The sequence below is a fragment of the Oncorhynchus keta genome, chromosome 14, assembly GCF_023373465.1.
Source record: "Oncorhynchus keta strain PuntledgeMale-10-30-2019 chromosome 14, Oket_V2, whole genome shotgun sequence".
Lineage (NCBI taxonomy): Eukaryota > Metazoa > Chordata > Actinopteri > Salmoniformes > Salmonidae > Oncorhynchus > Oncorhynchus keta.
Genome location: NC_068434.1, coordinates 75,985,544 through 76,010,323, shown reverse-complemented (window position 1 = coordinate 76,010,323; position 24,780 = coordinate 75,985,544). Strand labels below are relative to the sequence as shown.

General features: G+C 50.3%; 1 protein-coding gene across 4 annotated transcripts in view; it reads left to right on the top strand.

Annotated features, from left to right (window-relative positions):
- Window positions 1-24,780, top strand: part of dennd2b (DENN domain containing 2B) — a 103,629-nt gene that overhangs the window by 31,950 nt on the left and 46,899 nt on the right. For all 4 annotated transcript variants that reach the window (XM_052462605.1, XM_052462604.1, XM_052462603.1 and 1 more), the window contains one exon: window positions 14,708-14,806. In XM_052462605.1, coding sequence (XP_052318565.1) covers window positions 14,733-14,806 — 74 coding nt within the window. In that variant the 5' untranslated portion in view covers window positions 14,708-14,732. The remainder of the gene's footprint in view (window positions 1-14,707; window positions 14,807-24,780) is intronic.

The window sequence follows — 24,780 nt, the reverse complement described above, 5'->3', positions numbered from 1 at the left end:
TCTGTCTCTAAAGGGCTCAGTGCCTTCTCTCTCCTCATCTGTCTCTAAAGGGCTCAGTGCCTTCTCTCTCCTCATCTGTCTCTATAGGGCTCAGTGCCGTCTCTCTCCTCATCTGTCTCTAAAGGGCTCAGTGCCGTCTCTCTCCTCATCTGTCTCTATAGGGCTCAGTGCCGTCTCTCTCCTCATCTGTCTCTATAGGGATCAGTGCCGTCTCTCTCCTCATCTGTCTCTATAGGGATCAGTGCCGTCTCTCTCCTCATCTGTCTCTATAGGGCTCAGTGCCGTCCCTCTCCTCATCTGTCTCTATAGGACTCAGTGCCGTCTCTCTCCTCATCTGTCTCTATAGGGCTCAGTGCCGTCCCTCTCCTCATCTGTCTCTATAGGACTCAGTGCCGACTCCTCATCTGTCTCTAAAGGGCTCAGTGCCGTCTCTCTCCTCATCTGTCTCTAAAGGGCTCAGTGCCGTCTCTCTCCTCATCTGTCTCTATAGGGCTCAGTGCCGTCTCTCTCCTCATCTGTCTCTAAAGGGCTCAGTGCCGTCCCTCTCCTCATCTGTCTCTATAGGACTCAGTGCCGACTCCTCATCTGTCTCTATAGGACTCAGTGCCGTCCCTCTCCTCATCTGTCTCTATAGGGCTCAGTGCCGTCTCTCTCCTCATCTGTCTCTATAGGGCTCAGTGCCGTCCCTCTCCTCATCTGTCTCTATAGGACTCAGTGCCGACTCCTCATCTGTCTCTAAAGGGCTCAGTGCCGTCGCTCTCCTCATCTGTCTCTATAGGGCTCAGTGCCGTCTCTCTCCTCATCTGTCTCTATAGGGCTCAGTGCCGTCTCTCTCCTCATCTGTCTCTAAAGGGCTCAGTGTGCCGTCCCTCTCCTCATCTGTCTCTATAGGACTCAGTGCCGACTCCTCATCTGTCTCTATAGGACTCAGTGCCGTCCCTCTCCTCATCTGTCTCTATAGGGCTCAGTGCTGTCTCTCTCCTCATCTGTCTCTATAGGGCTCAGTGCCGACTCTCTCCTCATCTGTCTCTAAAGGGCTCAGTGCCGTCTCTCTCCTCATCTGTCTCTATAGGACTCAGTGCCGTCTCTCTCCTCATCTGTCTCTAAAGGGCTCAGTGCCGTCTCTCTCATCATCTGTCTCTAAAGGGCTCAGTGCCGTCTCTCTCCTCATCTGTCTCTATAGGGCTCAGTGCCGTCTCTCTCCTCATCTGTCTCTAAAGGGCTCAGTGCCGTCTCTCTCCTCATCTGTCTCTATAGGACTCAGTGCCGACTCCTCATCTGTCTCTATAGGACTCAGTGCCGTCCCTCTCCTCATCTGTCTCTATAGGGCTCAGTGCCGTCCCTCTCCTCATCTGTCTCTATAGGACTCAGTGCCGTCTCTCTCCTCATCTGTCTCTAAAGGGCTCAGTGCCGTCTCTCTCCTCATCTGTCTCTATAGGGCTCAGTGCCGTCCCTCTCCTCATCTGTCTCTATAGGGCTCAGTGCCGTCTCTCTCCTCATCTGTCTCTATATGGCTCAGTGCCGTCCCTCTCCTCATCTGTCTCTATAGGACTCAGTGCCATCCCTCTCCTCATCTGTCTCTAAAGGGCTCAGTGCCTTCTCTCTCCTCATCTGTCTCTATAGGACTCAGTGCCGTCTCTCTCCTCATCTGTCTCTAAAGGGCTCAGTGCCGTCTCTCTCATCATCTGTCTCTATAGGACTCAGTGCCGTCCCTCTCCTCATCTGTCTCTATAGGACTCAGTGCCGACTCCTCATCTGTCTCTAAAGGGCTCAGTGCCGTCCCTCTCCTCATCTGTCTCTATAGGACTCAGTGCCGTCTCTCTCATCATCTGTCTCTATATGGCTCAGTGCCGTCCCTCTCCTCATCTGTCTCTATAGGACTCAGTGCCGACTCCTCATCTGTCTCTATATGGCTCAGTGCCGTCCCTCTCCTCATCTGTCTCTAAAGGGCTCAGTGCCGTCCCTCTCCTCATCTGTCTCTAAAGGGCTCAGTGCCGTCTCTCTCATCATCTGTCTCTATAGGACTCAGTGCCGTCTCTCTCCTCATCTGTCTCTAAAGGGCTCAGTGCCTTCTCTCTCCTCATCTGTCTCTATAGGACTCAGTGCCGTCTCTCTCCTCATCTGTCTCTAAAGGGCTCAGTGCCGTCTCTCTCATCATCTGTCTCTATAGGACTCAGTGCCGTCCCTCTCCTCATCTGTCTCTATAGGACTCAGTGCCGTCTCTCTCATCATCTGTCTCTATATGGCTCAGTGCCGTCCCTCTCCTCATCTGTCTCTATAGGACTCAGTGCCGACTCCTCATCTGTCTCTATATGGCTCAGTGCCGTCCCTCTCCTCATCTGTCTCTATAGGACTCAGTGCCATCCCTCTCCTCATCTGTCTCTAAAGGGCTCAGTGCCTTCTCTCTCCTCATCTGTCTCTATAGGACTCAGTGCCGTCTCTCTCCTCATCTGTCTCTAAAGGGCTCAGTGCCGTCTCTCTCATCATCTGTCTCTATAGGACTCAGTGCCGTCCCTCTCCTCATCTGTCTCTATAGGACTCAGTGCCGACTCCTCATCTGTCTCTAAAGGGCTCAGTGCCGTCCCTCTCCTCATCTGTCTCTATAGGACTCAGTGCCGTCTCTCTCATCATCTGTCTCTATATGGCTCAGTGCCGTCCCTCTCCTCATCTGTCTCTATAGGACTCAGTGCCGACTCCTCATCTGTCTCTATATGGCTCAGTGCCGTCCCTCTCCTCATCTGTCTCTAAAGGGCTCAGTGCCGTCCCTCTCCTCATCTGTCTCTAAAGGGCTCAGTGCCGTCTCTCTCATCATCTGTCTCTATAGGACTCAGTGCCGTCTCTCTCCTCATCTGTCTCTAAAGGGCTCAGTGCCTTCTCTCTCCTCATCTGTCTCTATAGGACTCAGTGCCGTCTCTCTCCTCATCTGTCTCTAAAGGGCTCAGTGCCGTCTCTCTCATCATCTGTCTCTATAGGACTCAGTGCCGTCCCTCTCCTCATCTGTCTCTATAGGACTCAGTGCCGTCTCTCTCATCATCTGTCTCTATATGGCTCAGTGCCGTCCCTCTCCTCATCTGTCTCTATAGGACTCAGTGCCGACTCCTCATCTGTCTCTATATGGCTCAGTGCCGTCCCTCTCCTCATCTGTCTCTAAAGGGCTCAGTGCCGTCCCTCTCCTCATCTGTCTCTAAAGGGCTCAGTGCCGTCTCTCTCATCATCTGTCTCTATAGGACTCAGTGCCGTCTCTCTCCTCATCTGTCTCTAAAGGGCTCAGTGCCTTCTCTCTCCTCATCTGTCTCTATAGGACTCAGTGCCGACTCCTCATCTGTCTCTAAAGGGCTCAGTGCCGTCTCTCTCCTCATCTGTCTCTATAGGGCTCAGTGCCGTCTCTCTCCTCATCTGTCTCTATAGGGCTCAGTGCCGTCTCTCTCCTCATCTGTCTCTAAAGGGCTCAGTGCCGTCCCTCTCCTCATCTGTCTCTATATGGCTCAGTGCCGTCCCTCTCCTCATCTGTCTCTATAGGACTCAGTGCCATCCCTCTCCTCATCTGTCTCTAAAGGGCTCAGTGCCGTCTCTCTCATCATCTGTCTCTATAGGACTCAGTGCCGTCCCTCCTCATCTGTCTCTATAGGACTCAGTGCCGACTCCTCATCTGTCTCTAAAGGGCTCAGTGCCATCCCTCTCCTCATCTGTCTCTATAGGACTCAGTGCCGTCTCTCTCATCATCTGTCTCTATATGGCTCAGTGCCGTCCCTCTCCTCATCTGTCTCTATAGGACTCAGTGCCGACTCCTCATCTGTCTCTATATGGCTCAGTGCCGTCCCTCTCCTCATCTGTCTCTAAAGGGCTCAGTGCCGTCCCTCTCCTCATCTGTCTCTAAAGGGCTCAGTGCCGTCTCTCTCATCATCTGTCTCTATAGGACTCAGTGCCGTCTCTCTCCTCATCTGTCTCTAAAGGGCTCAGTGCCTTCTCTCTCCTCATCTGTCTCTATAGGACTCAGTGCCGTCTCTCTCCTCATCTGTCTCTAAAGGGCTCAGTGCCTTCTCTCTCCTCATCTGTCTCTATAGGACTCAGTGCCGTCTCTCCTCATCTGTCTCTAAAGGGCTCAGTGCCGTCTCTCTCATCATCTGTCTCTATAGGACTCAGTGCCGACTCCTCATCTGTCTCTAAAGGGCTCAGTGCCGTCTCTCTCCTCATCTGTCTCTATAGGACTCAGTGCCATCCCTCTCCTCATCTGTCTCTATAGGACTCAGTGCCGACTCCTCATCTGTCTCTAAAGGGCTCAGTGCCGTCTCTCTCCTCATCTGTCTCTAAAGGGCTCAGTGCCGTCTCTCTCCTCATCTGTCTCTATAGGGCTCAGTGCCGTCTCTCTCCTCATCTGTCTCTATAGGGCTCAGTGCCGTCTCTCTCCTCATCTGTCTCTATAGGGCTCAGTGCCGTCCCTCTCCTCATCTGTCTCTATAGGGCTCAGTGCCTTCTCTCTCCTCATCTGTCTCTATAGGGCTCAGTGCCGTCTCTCTCCTCATCTGTCTCTATAGGGCTCAGTGCCGTCTCTCTCCTCATCTGTCTCTAAAGGGCTCAGTGCCGTCTCTCTCCTCATCTGTCTCTATAGGGCTCAGTGCCGTCTCTCTCCTCATCTGTCTCTATAGGGCTCAGTGCCGTCTCTCTCCTCATCTGTCTCTAAAGGGCTCAGTGCCGTCCCTCTCCTCATCTGTCTCTATATGGCTCAGTGCCGTCCCTCTCCTCATCTGTCTCTATAGGACTCAGTGCCATCCCTCTCCTCATCTGTCTCTAAAGGGCTCAGTGCCGTCTCTCTCATCATCTGTCTCTATAGGACTCAGTGCCGTCCCTCCTCATCTGTCTCTATAGGACTCAGTGCCGACTCCTCATCTGTCTCTAAAGGGCTCAGTGCCATCCCTCTCCTCATCTGTCTCTATAGGACTCAGTGCCGTCTCTCTCATCATCTGTCTCTATATGGCTCAGTGCCGTCCCTCTCCTCATCTGTCTCTATAGGACTCAGTGCCGACTCCTCATCTGTCTCTATATGGCTCAGTGCCGTCCCTCTCCTCATCTGTCTCTAAAGGGCTCAGTGCCGTCCCTCTCCTCATCTGTCTCTAAAGGGCTCAGTGCCGTCTCTCTCATCATCTGTCTCTATAGGACTCAGTGCCGTCTCTCTCCTCATCTGTCTCTAAAGGGCTCAGTGCCTTCTCTCTCCTCATCTGTCTCTATAGGACTCAGTGCCGTCTCTCTCCTCATCTGTCTCTAAAGGGCTCAGTGCCTTCTCTCTCCTCATCTGTCTCTATAGGACTCAGTGCCGTCTCTCCTCATCTGTCTCTAAAGGGCTCAGTGCCGTCTCTCTCATCATCTGTCTCTATAGGACTCAGTGCCGACTCCTCATCTGTCTCTAAAGGGCTCAGTGCCGTCTCTCTCCTCATCTGTCTCTATAGGACTCAGTGCCATCCCTCTCCTCATCTGTCTCTATAGGACTCAGTGCCGACTCCTCATCTGTCTCTAAAGGGCTCAGTGCCGTCTCTCTCCTCATCTGTCTCTAAAGGGCTCAGTGCCGTCTCTCTCCTCATCTGTCTCTATAGGGCTCAGTGCCGTCTCTCTCCTCATCTGTCTCTATAGGGCTCAGTGCCGTCTCTCTCCTCATCTGTCTCTATAGGGCTCAGTGCCGTCCCTCTCCTCATCTGTCTCTATAGGGCTCAGTGCCTTCTCTCTCCTCATCTGTCTCTATAGGGCTCAGTGCCGTCTCTCTCCTCATCTGTCTCTATAGGGCTCAGTGCCGTCTCTCTCCTCATCTGTCTCTAAAGGGCTCAGTGCCTTCTCTCTCCTCATCTGTCTCTAAAGGGCTCAGTGCCTTCTCTCTCCTCATCTGTCTCTATAGGGCTCAGTGCCGTCTCTCTCCTCATCTGTCTCTAAAGGGCTCAGTGCCGTCTCTCTCCTCATCTGTCTCTATAGGGCTCAGTGCCGTCTCTCTCCTCATCTGTCTCTATAGGGATCAGTGCCGTCTCTCTCCTCATCTGTCTCTATAGGGATCAGTGCCGTCTCTCTCCTCATCTGTCTCTATAGGGCTCAGTGCCGTCCCTCTCCTCATCTGTCTCTATAGGACTCAGTGCCGTCTCTCTCCTCATCTGTCTCTATAGGGCTCAGTGCCGTCCCTCTCCTCATCTGTCTCTATAGGACTCAGTGCCGACTCCTCATCTGTCTCTAAAGGGCTCAGTGCCGTCTCTCTCCTCATCTGTCTCTAAAGGGCTCAGTGCCGTCTCTCTCCTCATCTGTCTCTATAGGGCTCAGTGCCGTCTCTCTCCTCATCTGTCTCTAAAGGGCTCAGTGCCGTCCCTCTCCTCATCTGTCTCTATAGGACTCAGTGCCGACTCCTCATCTGTCTCTATAGGACTCAGTGCCGTCCCTCTCCTCATCTGTCTCTATAGGGCTCAGTGCCGTCTCTCTCCTCATCTGTCTCTATAGGGCTCAGTGCCGTCCCTCTCCTCATCTGTCTCTATAGGACTCAGTGCCGACTCCTCATCTGTCTCTAAAGGGCTCAGTGCCGTCTCTCTCCTCATCTGTCTCTATAGGGCTCAGTGCCGTCTCTCTCCTCATCTGTCTCTATAGGGCTCAGTGCCGTCTCTCTCCTCATCTGTCTCTAAAGGGCTCAGTGCCGTCCCTCTCCTCATCTGTCTCTATAGGACTCAGTGCCGACTCCTCATCTGTCTCTATAGGACTCAGTGCCGTCCCTCTCCTCATCTGTCTCTATAGGGCTCAGTGCTGTCTCTCTCCTCATCTGTCTCTATAGGGCTCAGTGCCGACTCTCTCCTCATCTGTCTCTAAAGGGCTCAGTGCCGTCTCTCTCCTCATCTGTCTCTATAGGACTCAGTGCCGTCTCTCTCCTCATCTGTCTCTAAAGGGCTCAGTGCCGTCTCTCTCATCATCTGTCTCTAAAGGGCTCAGTGCCGTCTCTCTCCTCATCTGTCTCTATAGGGCTCAGTGCCGTCTCTCTCCTCATCTGTCTCTAAAGGGCTCAGTGCCGTCTCTCTCCTCATCTGTCTCTATAGGACTCAGTGCCGACTCCTCATCTGTCTCTATAGGACTCAGTGCCGTCCCTCTCCTCATCTGTCTCTATAGGGCTCAGTGCCGTCCCTCTCCTCATCTGTCTCTATAGGACTCAGTGCCGACTCCTCATCTGTCTCTAAAGGGCTCAGTGCCGTCTCTCTCCTCATCTGTCTCTATAGGGCTCAGTGCCGTCCCTCTCCTCATCTGTCTCTATAGGGCTCAGTGCCGTCTCTCTCCTCATCTGTCTCTATATGGCTCAGTGCCGTCCCTCTCCTCATCTGTCTCTATAGGACTCAGTGCCATCCCTCTCCTCATCTGTCTCTAAAGGGCTCAGTGCCTTCTCTCTCCTCATCTGTCTCTATAGGACTCAGTGCCGTCTCTCTCCTCATCTGTCTCTAAAGGGCTCAGTGCCGTCTCTCTCATCATCTGTCTCTATAGGACTCAGTGCCGTCCCTCTCCTCATCTGTCTCTATAGGACTCAGTGCCGACTCCTCATCTGTCTCTAAAGGGCTCAGTGCCGTCCCTCTCCTCATCTGTCTCTATAGGACTCAGTGCCGTCTCTCTCATCATCTGTCTCTATATGGCTCAGTGCCGTCCCTCTCCTCATCTGTCTCTATAGGACTCAGTGCCGACTCCTCATCTGTCTCTATATGGCTCAGTGCCGTCCCTCTCCTCATCTGTCTCTAAAGGGCTCAGTGCCGTCCCTCTCCTCATCTGTCTCTAAAGGGCTCAGTGCCGTCTCTCTCATCATCTGTCTCTATAGGACTCAGTGCCGTCTCTCTCCTCATCTGTCTCTAAAGGGCTCAGTGCCTTCTCTCTCCTCATCTGTCTCTATAGGACTCAGTGCCGTCTCTCTCCTCATCTGTCTCTAAAGGGCTCAGTGCCGTCTCTCTCATCATCTGTCTCTATAGGACTCAGTGCCGTCCCTCTCCTCATCTGTCTCTATAGGACTCAGTGCCGTCTCTCTCATCATCTGTCTCTATATGGCTCAGTGCCGTCCCTCTCCTCATCTGTCTCTATAGGACTCAGTGCCGACTCCTCATCTGTCTCTATATGGCTCAGTGCCGTCCCTCTCCTCATCTGTCTCTAAAGGGCTCAGTGCCGTCCCTCTCCTCATCTGTCTCTAAAGGGCTCAGTGCCGTCTCTCTCATCATCTGTCTCTATAGGACTCAGTGCCGTCTCTCTCCTCATCTGTCTCTAAAGGGCTCAGTGCCTTCTCTCTCCTCATCTGTCTCTATAGGACTCAGTGCCGACTCCTCATCTGTCTCTAAAGGGCTCAGTGCCGTCTCTCTCCTCATCTGTCTCTATAGGACTCAGTGCCGTCTCTCTCCTCATCTGTCTCTATAGGGCTCAGTGCCGTCTCTCTCCTCATCTGTCTCTAAAGGGCTCAGTGCCGTCCCTCTCCTCATCTGTCTCTATAGGACTCAGTGCCGACTCCTCATCTGTCTCTATAGGACTCAGTGCCGTCCCTCTCCTCATCTGTCTCTATAGGGCTCAGTGTCGTCTCTCTCCTCATCTGTCTCTATAGGGCTCAGTGCCGTCCCTCTCCTCATCTGTCTCTACAGGACTCAGTGCCGACTCCTCATCTGTCTCTAAAGGGCTCAGTGCCGTCTCTCTCCTCATCTGTCTCTATAGGGCTCAGTGCCGTCCCTCTCCTCATCTGTCTCTATAGGGCTCAGTGCCGTCTCTCTCCTCATCTGTCTCTATATGGCTCAGTGCCGTCCCTCTCCTCATCTGTCTCTATAGGACTCAGTGCCGTCCCTCTCCTCATCTGTCTCTATAGGGCTCAGTGCCGTCTCTCTCCTCATCTGTCTCTATAGGGCTCAGTGCCGTCCCTCTCCTCATCTGTCTCTATAGGACTCAGTGCCGACTCCTCATCTGTCTCTAAAGGGCTCAGTGCCGTCTCTCTCCTCATCTGTCTCTATAGGGCTCAGTGCCGTCTCTCTCCTCATCTGTCTCTATAGGGCTCAGTGCCGTCTCTCTCCTCATCTGTCTCTAAAGGGCTCAGTGCCGTCCCTCTCCTCATCTGTCTCTATAGGACTCAGTGCCGACTCCTCATCTGTCTCTATAGGACTCAGTGCCGTCCCTCTCCTCATCTGTCTCTATAGGGCTCAGTGCTGTCTCTCTCCTCATCTGTCTCTATAGGGCTCAGTGCCGACTCTCTCCTCATCTGTCTCTAAAGGGCTCAGTGCCGTCTCTCTCCTCATCTGTCTCTATAGGACTCAGTGCCGTCTCTCTCCTCATCTGTCTCTAAAGGGCTCAGTGCCGTCTCTCTCATCATCTGTCTCTAAAGGGCTCAGTGCCGTCTCTCTCCTCATCTGTCTCTATAGGGCTCAGTGCCGTCTCTCTCCTCATCTGTCTCTAAAGGGCTCAGTGCCGTCTCTCTCCTCATCTGTCTCTATAGGACTCAGTGCCGACTCCTCATCTGTCTCTATAGGACTCAGTGCCGTCCCTCTCCTCATCTGTCTCTATAGGGCTCAGTGCCGTCCCTCTCCTCATCTGTCTCTATAGGACTCAGTGCCGACTCCTCATCTGTCTCTAAAGGGCTCAGTGCCGTCTCTCTCCTCATCTGTCTCTATAGGGCTCAGTGCCGTCCCCTCTCCTCATCTGTCTCTATAGGGCTCAGTGCCGTCTCTCTCCTCATCTGTCTCTATATGGCTCAGTGCCGTCCCTCTCCTCATCTGTCTCTATAGGACTCAGTGCCATCCCTCTCCTCATCTGTCTCTAAAGGGCTCAGTGCCTTCTCTCTCCTCATCTGTCTCTATAGGACTCAGTGCCGTCTCTCTCCTCATCTGTCTCTAAAGGGCTCAGTGCCGTCTCTCTCATCATCTGTCTCTATAGGACTCAGTGCCGTCCCTCTCCTCATCTGTCTCTATAGGACTCAGTGCCGACTCCTCATCTGTCTCTAAAGGGCTCAGTGCCGTCCCTCTCCTCATCTGTCTCTATAGGACTCAGTGCCGTCTCTCTCATCATCTGTCTCTATATGGCTCAGTGCCGTCCCTCTCCTCATCTGTCTCTATAGGACTCAGTGCCGACTCCTCATCTGTCTCTATATGGCTCAGTGCCGTCCCTCTCCTCATCTGTCTCTAAAGGGCTCAGTGCCGTCCCTCTCCTCATCTGTCTCTAAAGGGCTCAGTGCCGTCTCTCTCATCATCTGTCTCTATAGGACTCAGTGCCGTCTCTCTCCTCATCTGTCTCTAAAGGGCTCAGTGCCTTCTCTCTCCTCATCTGTCTCTATAGGACTCAGTGCCGTCTCTCTCCTCATCTGTCTCTAAAGGGCTCAGTGCCGTCTCTCTCATCATCTGTCTCTATAGGACTCAGTGCCGTCCCTCTCCTCATCTGTCTCTATAGGACTCAGTGCCGTCTCTCTCATCATCTGTCTCTATATGGCTCAGTGCCGTCCCTCTCCTCATCTGTCTCTATAGGACTCAGTGCCGACTCCTCATCTGTCTCTATATGGCTCAGTGCCGTCCCTCTCCTCATCTGTCTCTAAAGGGCTCAGTGCCGTCCCTCTCCTCATCTGTCTCTAAAGGGCTCAGTGCCGTCTCTCTCATCATCTGTCTCTATAGGACTCAGTGCCGTCTCTCTCCTCATCTGTCTCTAAAGGGCTCAGTGCCTTCTCTCTCCTCATCTGTCTCTATAGGACTCAGTGCCGACTCCTCATCTGTCTCTAAAGGGCTCAGTGCCGTCTCTCTCCTCATCTGTCTCTATAGGACTCAGTGCCGTCTCTCTCCTCATCTGTCTCTATAGGGCTCAGTGCCGTCTCTCTCCTCATCTGTCTCTAAAGGGCTCAGTGCCGTCCCTCTCCTCATCTGTCTCTATAGGACTCAGTGCCGACTCCTCATCTGTCTCTATAGGACTCAGTGCCGTCCCTCTCCTCATCTGTCTCTATAGGGCTCAGTGTCGTCTCTCTCCTCATCTGTCTCTATAGGGCTCAGTGCCGTCCCTCTCCTCATCTGTCTCTACAGGACTCAGTGCCGACTCCTCATCTGTCTCTAAAGGGCTCAGTGCCGTCTCTCTCCTCATCTGTCTCTATAGGGCTCAGTGCCGTCCCTCTCCTCATCTGTCTCTATAGGGCTCAGTGCCGTCTCTCTCCTCATCTGTCTCTATATGGCTCAGTGCCGTCCCTCTCCTCATCTGTCTCTATAGGACTCAGTGCCATCCCTCTCCTCATCTGTCTCTAAAGGGCTCAGTGCCGTCTCTCTCATCATCTGTCTCTATAGGACTCAGTGCCGTCCCTCCTCATCTGTCTCTATAGGACTCAGTGCCGACTCCTCATCTGTCTCTAAAGGGCTCAGTGCCATCCCTCTCCTCATCTGTCTCTATAGGACTCAGTGCCGTCTCTCTCATCATCTGTCTCTATATGGCTCAGTGCCGTCCCTCTCCTCATCTGTCTCTATAGGACTCAGTGCCGACTCCTCATCTGTCTCTATATGGCTCAGTGCCGTCCCTCTCCTCATCTGTCTCTAAAGGGCTCAGTGCCGTCCCTCTCCTCATCTGTCTCTAAAGGGCTCAGTGCCGTCTCTCTCATCATCTGTCTCTATAGGACTCAGTGCCGTCTCTCTCCTCATCTGTCTCTAAAGGGCTCAGTGCCTTCTCTCTCCTCATCTGTCTCTATAGGACTCAGTGCCGTCTCTCTCCTCATCTGTCTCTAAAGGGCTCAGTGCCTTCTCTCTCCTCATCTGTCTCTATAGGACTCAGTGCCGTCTCTCCTCATCTGTCTCTAAAGGGCTCAGTGCCGTCTCTCTCATCATCTGTCTCTATAGGACTCAGTGCCGTCCCTCTCCTCATCTGTCTCTATAGGACTCAGTGCCGACTCCTCATCTGTCTCTAAAGGGCTCAGTGCCGTCTCTCTCCTCATCTGTCTGTATAGGACTCAGTGCCGTCCCTCTCCTCATCTGTCTCTATAGGACTCAGTGCCGACTCCTCATCTGTCTCTAAAGGGCTCAGTGCCGTCTCTCTCCTCATCTGTCTCTATAGGACTCAGTGCCATCCCTCTCCTCATCTGTCTCTATAGGACTCAGTGCCGACTCCTCATCTGTCTCTAAAGGGCTCAGTGCCGTCTCTCTCCTCATCTGTCTCTAAAGGGCTCAGTGCCGTCTCTCTCCTCATCTGTCTCTATAGGGCTCAGTGCCGTCTCTCTCCTCATCTGTCTCTATAGGGCTCAGTGCCGTCTCTCTCCTCATCTGTCTCTATAGGGCTCAGTGCCGTCCCTCTCCTCATCTGTCTCTAAAGGGCTCAGTGCCGTCTCTCTCCTCATCTGTCTCTATAGGGCTCAGTGCCGTCTCTCTCCTCATCTGTCTCTATAGGGCTCAGTGCCGTCCCTCTCCTCATCTGTCTCTAAAGGGCTCAGTGCCGTCTCTCTCCTCATCTGTCTCTATAGGGCTCAGTGCCGTCTCTCTCCTCATCTGTCTCTATAGGACTCAGTGCCGTCCCTCTCCTCATCTGTCTCTATAGGGCTCAGTGCCGTCCCTCTCCTCATCTGTCTCTAAAGGGCTCAGTGCCGTCTCTCTCCTCATCTGTCTCTATAGGACTCAGCTCAGCTCCACTAGGGCTAGTGCTGCTTCATATAACTACTTCCTTTAAACAAACAGCTTCTGACCAGAATCAAACTCCCAACCCCGGCGTTACAAGTACCATGCTCTACTAACTGAGCCACACGTGATCACGGGTTACTAACGCGGGTTCCTCTGGGTGCTGATGTCTGCCATGTCATGGACACCACAGCATGTGTGGCGTAATAGAGAGAAGCGTTGAAGAAACAACACATTTGACCTGAACATCCATTTCAACACAATAATACATGAATATATAATAAAATATGTTTTGGTGAAATGATAATGGAAATGATATGAACTACATTATCAGGCAGAGAAATATGCAAGACTGGAAGTCATTACCCTTTGATTGAATATAATGTTGATGAGAGTTGTGTAAATGTGATGGCCCGTTTGGCTCACATGCCGACTAGACCAAGCATGCGCGTGCGTCTGTCCGTCCGCCATCCGAATATCAGGTTGAAATATCAACATGAACTCTGAACCAGCTATATTAATTTGGGGACAGGTCGAAACACATGAAACATTCATGGACATTTAGCTCGCTAGCTTGATGTTGCTAGCTAATTTGTCCTCGGATACAAACATTGGGTTTTATTTTACCTGAAATGCACAAGGTACTTTTTTTCTGGATCTTTGTAGAATTTTGACCCATTTTGAGTCTACTCCAACAGTTAATCTACAGATGAAATGGGAAACATGGTTAGTTTCTAGTAATCTCTCCTCTCTTCTTCTTTTTCTGTGGACTTTATATGTTGGTGGGCAACCACCTTTAAGGTGCATTAACACCACCAACTGGAATGGAGTGTGGACCTCAGTTCATCTTTCAATCACCGACGTGGGTATATGCTTCTAAAAACAACAATGAGGAGATGGGAGTTCTATTTTAGCGACTGGCTACGCAGACGCTCGTTGAAGCACGTGAGCAGTTTGAACGAAATGATCGAATAACATGCATATGTAAATGTATTTTGCAACGCTTGCGCACGTAACGCGGGCGATGTGGTCATCATGTCAGTCAGATCAGAGAAACATGTCTCTCTCCCTGTTTAGCTTGTGCCCTCAGAGTCTTCAGCAGCACACAAACTACAAGCCACTTAAAGTCAAATCTGCAGTAAAACACAGCCAGGCTTTTTTTTTTGCCCTCTTGGTGAACACGTTCATGGGAAGAGAGCAAGTCTGTTAGTCTTGGCTGCTCTAGTCAAGCAAAGACTGATACAAGCACACATTCCAATCAGAAGGGGATTGAGTGTGTCCTCTCTTTAGTTGGCTCTGTGCTTTGTTTGCAATTACTGGCTATTCTTGCCCACTTCAATCTCAAACAGCGATTTTAAGGGTGCACCGTAATTACAATCTAGAGACCGTGCTCTGTAATTTCTTTAATTCTACCTTTTAAAGTGTTGTGCTCTCTAAATTGATGGGAAAACAATGGATTGAGATTGAAGGTTTCTTTTAAACAAGCCAATATCTTCTGTCCAACTAGCCTGAATGATTCAGAAATATTTCTGCCGTTTCTGTGGCAACCAAAGACATTTGTCTTCTGTTGTGAGACTTCAGGGACCATTCTCGTTTGGAGCTGTGACCTCATGATTACTGTATTTCCATTCATTTGTATGAAAAGAGCGAGAGGTGCTGGATTAACAGAGCAGAGCCTAGAGCACAGATGAGTCCCTCACACAGCACAGTCCTTTCTCTCCTTGGTTGTTGTACTTTATGCTCTGGTGTTTACTCACACGGTTAGGAATCCAGTGAAGTCATCCATCTGATATCTGATATGGCACTCCCATGGCTGAGATTAAGCTCCATATATGTCATGGTTTTGGCCAAATATGCACAGAGGACATTGACCCACTTACACTCTCAAGGTCTCAAATTCAAGCGTGAGTGTTTTGGGTAACGCTATATTTCACATAACTAATTTTCTTATTACTGCAATATATTAACAGTAAGTAATGAATTGTTGTGATTTATAAGTATGTACACGGCTACAAGTATACCCTCACCCAAACAATCACAAAGACTTCAATCTGTTGGATGCTGATGTATTGTCCATGTTACGGCTGGGGAGTTTCATGTGTTGTATCCTGTCTGTCTATCAGGCGTGTGGGCGGTCCGAGGGTGACGATGACTGCCAACAAAAGTTCCAAGGCTGCACCCCGAGCAAGAGGGGCTAATGTGCCCCGGGACATCCCTGACAGGTCAGTGACATCCCCACCAGCCTCTAGGCCAGGGGGAGGGCGAGGGAGAGGGTGGATGGACCGTGTTGAGGGAGGGGGTGGATGGACCGTGTTGAGGGAGAGGGTGGATGGACCGTGTTGAGGGAGAGGGTGGATGGACCGTGTTGAGGGAGGGGGTGGATGGACAGTGTTGAGGGAGAGGGTGGATGGACCGTGTTGAGGGAGGGGGTGGATGGACAGTGTTGAGGGAGAGGGTGGATGGACCGTGTTGAGGGTGAGGGTGGATGGACAGTGTTGAGGGAGAGGGTGGATGGACCGTGTTGAGGGAGGGGGTGGATGGACCGTGTTGAGGGAGAGGGTGGATGGACAGTGTTGAGGGAGAGGGTGGATGGACCGTGTTGAGGGAGAGGGTGGATGGACCGTGTTGAGGGAGGGGGTGGATGGACCGTGTTGAGGGAGAGGGTGGATGGACCGTGTTGAGGGAGGGGGTGGATGGACCGTGTTGAGGGAGAGGGTGGATGGACCGTGTTGAGGGAGAGGGTGGATGGACCGTGTTGAGGGAGAGGGTGGATGGACCGTGTTGAGGGAGGGGGTGGATGGACAGTGTTGAGGGAGAGGGTGGATGGACAGTGTTGAGGGAGAGGGTGGATGGACCGTGTTGATGGAGGGGGTGGATGGAAAGTGTTGAGGGAGAGGGTGGATGGACCATGTTGATGGAGAGGGTGGATGGACCGTGTTGAGGGAGAGGGTGGATGGACAGTGTTGAAGGAGGGGGTGGATGGACAGTGTTGACGGAGAGGGTGGATGGACCGTGTTGAGGGAGAGGGTGGATGGACCGTGTTGAGGGAGAGGGTGGATGGACCGTGTTGAGGGAGAGGGTGGATGGACAGTGTTGAGGGAGAGGGTGGATGGACCGTGTTGAGGGAGGGGGTGGATGGACCGTGTTGAGGGAGAGGGTGGATGGACAGTGTTGAGGGAGAGGGTGGATGGACCGTGTTGATGGAGGGGGTGGATGGAAAGTGTTGAGGGAGAGGGTGGATGGACCATGTTGATGGAGAGGGTGGATGGACCGTGTTGAGGGAGAGGGTGGATGGACAGTGTTGAGGGAGAGGGTGGATGGACCGTGTTGAGGGAGAGGGTGGATGGACCGTGTTGAAGGAGAGGGTGGATGGACAGTGTTGAGGGAGAGGGTGGATGGACCGTGTTGAGGGAGGGGGTGGATGGACCGTGTTGAGGGAGAGGGTGGATGGACAGTGTTGAGGGAGGGGGTGGATGGACCGTGTTGAGGGAGAGGGTGGGTGGACCGTGTTGAGGGAGAGGGTGGATGGACCGTGTTGAGGGAGAGGGTGGATGGACAGTGTTGAGGGAGGGGGTGGATGGACCGTGTTGAGGGAGAGGGTGGATGGACAGTGTTGAGGGAGAGGGTGGATGGACAGTGTTGAGGGAGAGGGTGGATGGACCGTGTTGAGGGAGGGGTGGATGGACAGTGTTGAGGGAGAGGGTGGATGGACCGTGTTGAGGGAGAGGGTGGATGGACCGTGTTGAGGGAGAGGGTGGATGGACCGTGTTGAGGGAGAGGGTGGATGGACAGTGTTGAGGGAGAGGGTGGATGGACAGTGTTGAGGGAGGGGGTGGATGGACCGTGTTGAGGGAGGGGGTGGATGGACCGTGTTGAGGGAGAGGGTGGATGGACAGTGTTGAGGGAGGGGGTGGATGGACCGTGTTGAGGGAGGGGGTGGATGGACCGTGTTGAGGGAGAGGGTGGGTGGACCGTGTTGAGGGAGGGGGTGGATGGAAAGGAGATGGCTCTCAACATGCACTATGTCAGTAATAACCAGTGCAGGTGCTCTTATCCTTTATTGCCTCAGAGGACATTTTCCTCAGGTAGTAAATATATTTTTGTAAATCTGTACCGTGGGATCCCACTATGTGTCTGTGTTGAGTGACACACTGCATACAGTAGGTGACAGGGCTTATCATCCCACCGTTGTTAGCGTTATTCAATTATTAATAAGGAAGTACTGATTGTATTCTGCAGTATTCTGTCTGCCTTTTCTCTAGAGCTACAGGGATAGGACTAGTAGTATCTGCTTTTGTAAGCCATCCTCTACATTCTGGAATAGGGCCCCATTCAACAATAAACTCTTTGTGGTCTGAGCAGAGGCTTGTTTGAGTTACCATGTTGAGAGATGACATCTTCCTCCTGGAACAGAGAAACAAACAGGGCTCGTAATGAAAGTGCTGGCTATAGACTGTTCTGTTTTGTGATCAGTCTTTCCCTTCAACACTATATATACACACACTGTGTCCACTGAAACTAGGCTTAGAGTGAAGATTTAAGATCTACAGGAACTGGCATCAACTGGCATGGAGTGCTTACATCGGACTCACAGGGGTAAAACTGCAAGCCTTCACCATCTGCTACTTGGTGTGTAGTCTGTCAGGATGTTAGTTTACCTAGTGCTACATGTCCTTGTATAACACAGCAGTCAGTGGCTATGGCTCTGACATGTTTTAGTTGGATCTCTTATGTGAATAACCTTGAGAAAGGCTGCCAGTTAGAAGCTAGCTACAGCCCTGGCTGGTACATTGACCCAGTGTGAAAACACCATAGCCTGTGAGGAGTTTAAACATGACTACCACTGACAGATATATTTTTTAAGAGAAATATTTTTTTTGCCGAGTAGTTGTTTTTCTGTTACCTCACCATTTCTCCTGAGTTAGATACACTCTTAGAAAAAGAAGGTGCTATCTAGAACCTAAAAAGGTTATTCTGCTGTCGCTATAGGATAACGCTTTGAAGAACCCTTTTTGGTTCCAGGTAGAACCCTTTTGGTTTCCATGTAGGACCCTTTCCACAGAGTGTTCTACATGAAACCCAAAAGAGTTCTACTTGGAACCAAAAAGTGTTCTCCCTGGAACCAGAAACTGTTCTCCTATGGGGACACCCGAAGAACTCCTTTGGAACCCTTTATTTTAAGAGTGCAGTTAGCCCTGGTCTCCTTATGATAATCTACTCAGGTTACACCAAGTGTTTGAATCTAATAATTGTACCCCAATGCTCATCTAACGACCCCAGTCGAGATGAAGCTAATCTGAAAACAAGACTCCCTAAATTTTATCAGCATATCGATTGCGCAACCAGGGGTGGTAAAACCTTGGATCATTGTTACTCTAACTTCCGCGACGCATATAAGGCCCTGCCCCGCCCCCCTTTCGGAAAAGCTGAACACGACTCCATTTTGCTGATCCCTGCCTACAGGCAGAAGCTAAAACAAGAGGCTCCCACGCTGAGGTCTGTCCAACGCTGGTCAGACCAAGCTGACTCCACACTCCAAGACTGCTTCCATCACGTGGACTGGGACATGTTTCGTATTGCGTCAGATGAAAATATTGACGAATACGCTGATTCGGTGTGCGAGTTCATTAGAACGTGCGTCGAAGATGTCGTTCCCATAGCAACGATAAAAACATTCCCAAACCAGAAACCGTGGATTGATGGCAGCATTCGCGTGAAACTGAAAGCGCAAACCACTGCTTTTAATCAGGGCAAGGTGTCTGGTAACATGTCCGAATATAAACAATGCAGCTATTCGCTCCGCAAGGCTATTAAACAAGCTAAGCGTCAGTACAGAGACAAAGTGGAATCTCAATTCAATGGCTCAGACACAAGAGGCATGTGGCAGGGTCTACAGTCAATCACGGACTACAAGAAGAAACCCAGCCCAGTCACGGACCAGGATGTCTTGCTCCCAGGCAGACTAAATAACTTTTTTGCCCGCTTTGAGGACAATACAGTGCCACTGACACGGCCTGCAACGAAAACATGCGGTCTCTCCTTCACTGCAGCCGAGGTGAGTAAGACATTTAAACGTGTTAACCCTCGCAAGGCTGCAGGCCCAGACGGCATCCCCAGCCGCGCCCTCAGAGCATGCGCAGACCAGCTGGCCGGTGTGTTTACGGACATATTCAATCAATCCCTATACCAGTCTGCTGTTTCCACATGCTTCAAGAGGGCCACCATTGTTCCTGTTCCCAAGAAAGCTAAGGTAACTGAGCTAAACGACTACCGCCCGTAGCACTCACTTCCGTCATCATGAAGTGCTTTGAGAGACTAGTCAAGGACCATATCACCTCCACCCTACCTGACACCCTAGACCCACTCCAATTTGCTTACCGCCCAAATAGGTCCACAGACGATGCAATCTCAACCACACTGCACACTGCCCTAACCCACCTGGACAAGAGGAATACCTATGTGAGAATGCTGTTCATCGACTACAGCTCGGCATTCAACACCATAGTACCCTCCAAGCTCGTCATCAAGCTCGAGACCCTGGGTCTCGACCCCGCCCTGTGCAACTGGGTACTGGACTTCCTGACGGGCCGCCCCCAGGTGGTGAGGGTAGGCAACAACATCTCCTCCCCGCTGATCCTCAACACGGGGGCCCCACAAGGGTGCGTTCTGAGCCCTCTCCTGTACTCCCTGTTCACCCACGACAGCGTGGCCACGCACGCCTCCAACTCAATCATCAAGTTTGCGGACGACACAACAGTGGTATGCTTGATTACCAACAACGACGAGACGGCCTACAGGGAGGAGGTGAGGGCCCTCGGAGTGTGGTGTCAGGAAAATAACCTCACACTCAACGTCAACAAAACTAAGGAGATGATTGTGGACTTCAGGAAACAGCAGAGGGAACACCCCCCCATCCACATCGATGGAACAGTAGTGGAGAGGGTAGCAAGTTTTAAGTTCCTCGGCATACACATCACAGACAAACTGCATTGGTCCACTCACACTGACAGCGTCGTGAAGAAGGCGCAGCAGCGCCTCTTCAACCTCAGGAGGCTGAAGAAATTCAGCTTGTCACCAAAAGCACTCACAAACTTCTACAGATGCACAATCGAGAGCATCCTGGCGGGCTGTATCACCGCCTGGTACGGCAACTGCTCCGCCCTCAACCGTAAGGCTCTCCAGAGGGTAGTGAGGTCTGCACAACGCATCACCGGGGGCAAACTATCTGCCCTCCAGGACACCTACACCACCCGATGTTACAGGAAGGCCATAAAGATCATCAAGGACATCAACCACCCGAACCACTGCCTGTTCACCCCGCTATCATCCAGAAGGCGAGGTCAGTACAGGTGCATCAAAGCTGGGACCGAGAGACTGAAAAACAGCTTCTATCTCAAGGCCATCAGACTGTTAAACAGCCACCACTAACATTGAGTGGCTGCTGCCAACACACTGTCATTGACACTGACCCAACTCCAGCCACTTTAATAATGGGAATTGATGGGAAATGATGTAAATATATCACTAGCCACTTTTAACAATGCTACCTTATATAATGTTACTTACCCTACATTATTCATCTCATATGCATACGTATATACTGTACTCTACATCATCGACTGCATCCTTATGTAATACATGTATCACTAGCCACTTTAACTATGCCACTTTGTTTACTTTGTCTACATACTCATCTCATATGTATATACTGTACTCGATACCATCTACTGTATGCTGCTCTGTACCATCACATTTACATTTAAGTCATTTAGCAGACGCTCTTATCCAGAGCGACTTACAAATTGGTGCATTCACCTTATGACATCCAGTGGAACAGCCACTTTACAATAGTGCATCTAAATCTTTTAAGGGGGGTGAGAAGGATTACTTTATCCTATCCTAGGTATTCCTTAAAGAGGTGGGGTTTCAGGTGTCTCCGGAAGGTGGTGATTGACTCCGCTGCCCTGGCGTCGTGAGGGAGTGTGTTCCACCATTGGGGAGCCAGAGCAGCGAACAGTTTTGACTGGGCTGAGCGGGAACTGTACTTTCTCAGTGGTAGGGAGGCGAGCAGGCCAGAGGTGGATGAACGCAGTGCCCTTGTTTGGGTGTAGGGCCTGATCAGAGCCTGGAGGTACTGAGGTGCCGTTCCCCTCACAGCTCCGTAGGCAAGCACCATGGTCTTGTAGCGGATGCGAGCTTCAACTGGAAGCCAGTGGAGAGAGCGGAGGAGCGGGGTGACGTGAGAGAACTTGGGAAGGTTGAACACCAGACGGGCTGCGGCGTTCTGGATGAGTTGTAGGGGTTTAATGGCACAGGCAAGGAGCCCAGCCAACAGCGAGTTGCAGTAATCCAGACGGGAGATGACAAGTGTCTGGATTAGGACCTGCGCCACTTCCTGTGTGAGGCAGGGTCGTACTCTGCGGATGTTGTAGAGCATGAACCTACAGGAACGGGCCACCGCCTTGATGTTAGTTGAGAACGACAGGGTGTTGTCCAGGATCACGCCAAGGTTCTTAGCGCTCTGGGAGGAGGACACAATGGAGTTGTCAACCGTGATGGCGAGATCATGGAACGGGCAGTCCTTCCCCGGGAGGAAGAGCAGCTCCGTCTTGCCGAGGTTCAGCTTGAGGTGGTGATCCGTCATCCACACTGATATGTCTGCCAGACATGCAGAGATGCGATTCGCCACCTGGTCATCAGAAGGGGGAATCACTCATTCATATATCCTTATGTACATATTCCTTATCCCCTTACACTGTGTATAAGACAGTAGTTTTGGAATTGTTAGTTAGATTACTTGTTGGTTATCACTGCATTGTCGGAACTAGAAGCACAAGCATTTCGCTACACTCGCATTAACATCTGCTAACCATGTGTATGTGACAAATACAATTTGATTTGATTTGATTCGATTTGACAGTTCTCCAGAAACAATAACACTCCCACTTTCTCTGTTACCATCAACACTCTACACAGTTCATTATGTTTTGATAATTTTTACTGATTAAAAATTGCACAAAGTTAAGATGATTTAAGAGAAGAAACTGTCATTTATACACAGAGAGAGCACCATTATATAATTGCCCCCAACTTCCCACAAGTTGCTCACCCCCCCCCGGTAAATCACTTGACAGGAAAGAATTCTGCAAAGACAACTTCTCATAAGATCTGGGAGGGGTGCAGCAGGGCTTTGATGGGCACTTCTTTTAATAGAAAAGATTATTGCTGAGAAAATAAATGAAGTCACTGGAAAGCTGGATATAAATCTATAAAAAGGTAAAAGGAAATGAAATAAAACTCATTATTGAGAGGAAGAGGGAGTGTGTCTTGAGGGTGAAGCTCAAAATGAAATGGAGCGGATGTTAATGGCTTCTCTCTCTTTTCTTTTTGAAAATCTATCTATTTATCTGGGTTACTGGAAGCCAACCTGTTGTGGCCCGGTCTATCAACAGAACAGGAAGTGACCTGTGGTTGATATGATGTGCCCTGGCTGGAGGACAGTGGGTCCAGGACCCAGAAGCCAGTCCCTAATTGGCACCCAGCTCAGTACATGTGTGGCCGCCACAGTTGAAGCTGCCCAGCGCCAGAGCCAGGCTTGTTTTAACTGGCCCAGTCCTGACCACCAGAACACCCTCACAGACCCCAACCACAACGCAGCTATCCGTACTGGAGAATTCTGCACTTGATGTTTTCCTTTTGTGTGAAAAGGAACTTACAGGGGCTTAATACTGCAGTCAAACCAGCTTTTTATGACTCTTGGAGTAATCTTGGCCAGGGCGTGCCTAAGGGGGTATTTTTGAATGTGTGCTGTTATTCTACCGGCTGATTGCACTTACATTTGGGTATAATGGTCTGATGGCTGGATATGGGGTGTTTGAATCGATATATTACACAGGGTCTGTTGCTATTTGAAATACATCTACAGAGATTTTACACTGGGGCATTTTTGACTATCACAATGTTATGGCTGCTGCTAGGTCAAACAAGAACCAGACTGAATTTAGACTAAACTCAAATATAAATGCAACATTTTCAATGATTTTACTGAGTTACAGTTCATATAAGGAAATCAGTCAATTGAAATATTTTTTTTACGTCCTAATCTATGGATTTCATCTATGGGCAAGAACCAGACTGAATTTAGACTAAACTCAAATATAGGAGGAGGGGCCTGGGAGTGCATAGGCCCGCCCACTTGGGAGCCAGGTGTAACGCAGGTCAACTAATGTTGAAGACTTGTTTTCATGTTTCAGGTAAGACCCAAATGCAGACTGTGTTGAAGTAACAATGTTTATTACAGCAACAGGGCCAGGCAAATGACATGTCAAGGCAGGCAGGGGTCGATAATCCAGAGTAATGGCAAAGGCACAGGACGGCAGGCAGGCTCAGGGTCAGGTCAGGCAGGGGTCGATAATCCAGAGTAGTAGCAAAGGCAGAGGACGGCAGGCAGGCTCAGGGTCAGGTCAGGCAGGGGTCGATAATCCAGAGTAGTAGCAAAGACAGAGGACGGAAGGCAAGCTCAGGGTCAAGGGCAGGCAGCGTAGTCGGGCAGGCGGGCTCAGAGACAGGACAAGCAAGGGTCAGTCAAAACCAGGGTGCGAGAAAAAGCAAGACTGGGAAAAGCAGGAGTTGAGAAAACCGCTGGTTGACTTGACAAACAAGACGAACTGGCAACGGACAAAGAGTGAACACAGGTATATATACACAGGGAATAATGGGGAAGATGGGCGACACCACAAGTGAAACAGATCAGGGCGTGACAATTGTTACTAGTGAGATTCCAGCAACCAATCATATTATATTATATTGTGATATGTTTAAAAGCTTACAGCTATTACAAATCATCTGTCAGAAGCTGCATGACGAGCAGTTTATTTTGAGCCAATCAAAACTCAATATTCTCTCTTAGTCCCTCTCCTAACCACACGCTTTACACTAGTTGGCTCCAACATGTTGAAAAGGAGCTAGAATGGAACGTGAAGAGCTACTGCCATTCTATGGAAGAAAAACTATGTTTCAAATCGAAGTGAGAAATTGTACAAAACTGAACTAAAAAGACAAAACCAGATACTTATCTATCTGAATGTACTGTGAAGGAGTTGGAGGAAAGATTGACCCTGGGATTTGGTTACGTTTAATAAGGAGAACAAGCCGCTAGCGATTAGACTAGCTAAGCTATTGCTAGCGTTGTGTGCGTGTTCATACTGAACCTAGCATACGCACAAGCCGTTAACATTTAGGCTAGCTCAGCTATCGATCAATTTAAATAGCAAACATTAGTGATCATGCTAATCCTGCATGGCAAACTATTTTCGTTTTCATACTTTTATAAAATGTGATTAGCTATTATCATAATCCATGTTGGTACACAGTTATGTTTTAGATTACTTCATAAGAAATGGTGTATAGGTGTAAGCACTAGTACTTTCCATTTGCCCAGGCTAGTCTATTGTTCAGTCCACGTGAGCCTGGTGCTGTAGTTGTGTAAAATCCTTTGCATTGCCCAGGCTAGATTATTATTTAGTTCACTTGAGCCTGGTGCTGTAGTTAAAGTGTAAAGCATTTTGACTACGTTTTATTTTATTATTCCTGTAAGAGATTAAAGCTAAGAGCTATATTAATGTTTATATGAAAGGTACTCATGTTATATATATTGTGTGATCATGTTTGTAAAACAGGTCAGATTTCTTGAGTATTGATTCAGTTCCACCAAGGATGGCGAGCCGCCCGAAATCGGGCCATCCGTGAGAAAATTTGCATGCAAAGAGGTATTTTTCCTTTTCCTTGGAGGACACTGAATTTGCACTGCCATACAACAGTCTGGTAGGGCTCTTTGTTGCAAGACATCTTTGCACCATACACTGCAGTGGGACTGTCATAAGCATATGCCACACTTAAACACCTTAGTGGTTTTTGATATGCACAGTCACTCACATTTGATTCCATCTCATAGTGGTTTATAAATCAGTATTTGTGAATTGGGTTGTGTTTTTCTGTGGATTCGGATGTGGATGTCCTGGGCTGGCATGGTTGCACGTGGTATGCAGGGTTGAGGTTGGTTGGACTTACTACCAAATTCTTTAAAATGATGTTGGAGGTGGCTTATGGTAGAGAAATTAACATTACATGATCTGTCAACAGCTCTTGTGGACATTCCTACAGTCAGCATGCCAAATGCACACTCCCTCAAAACATC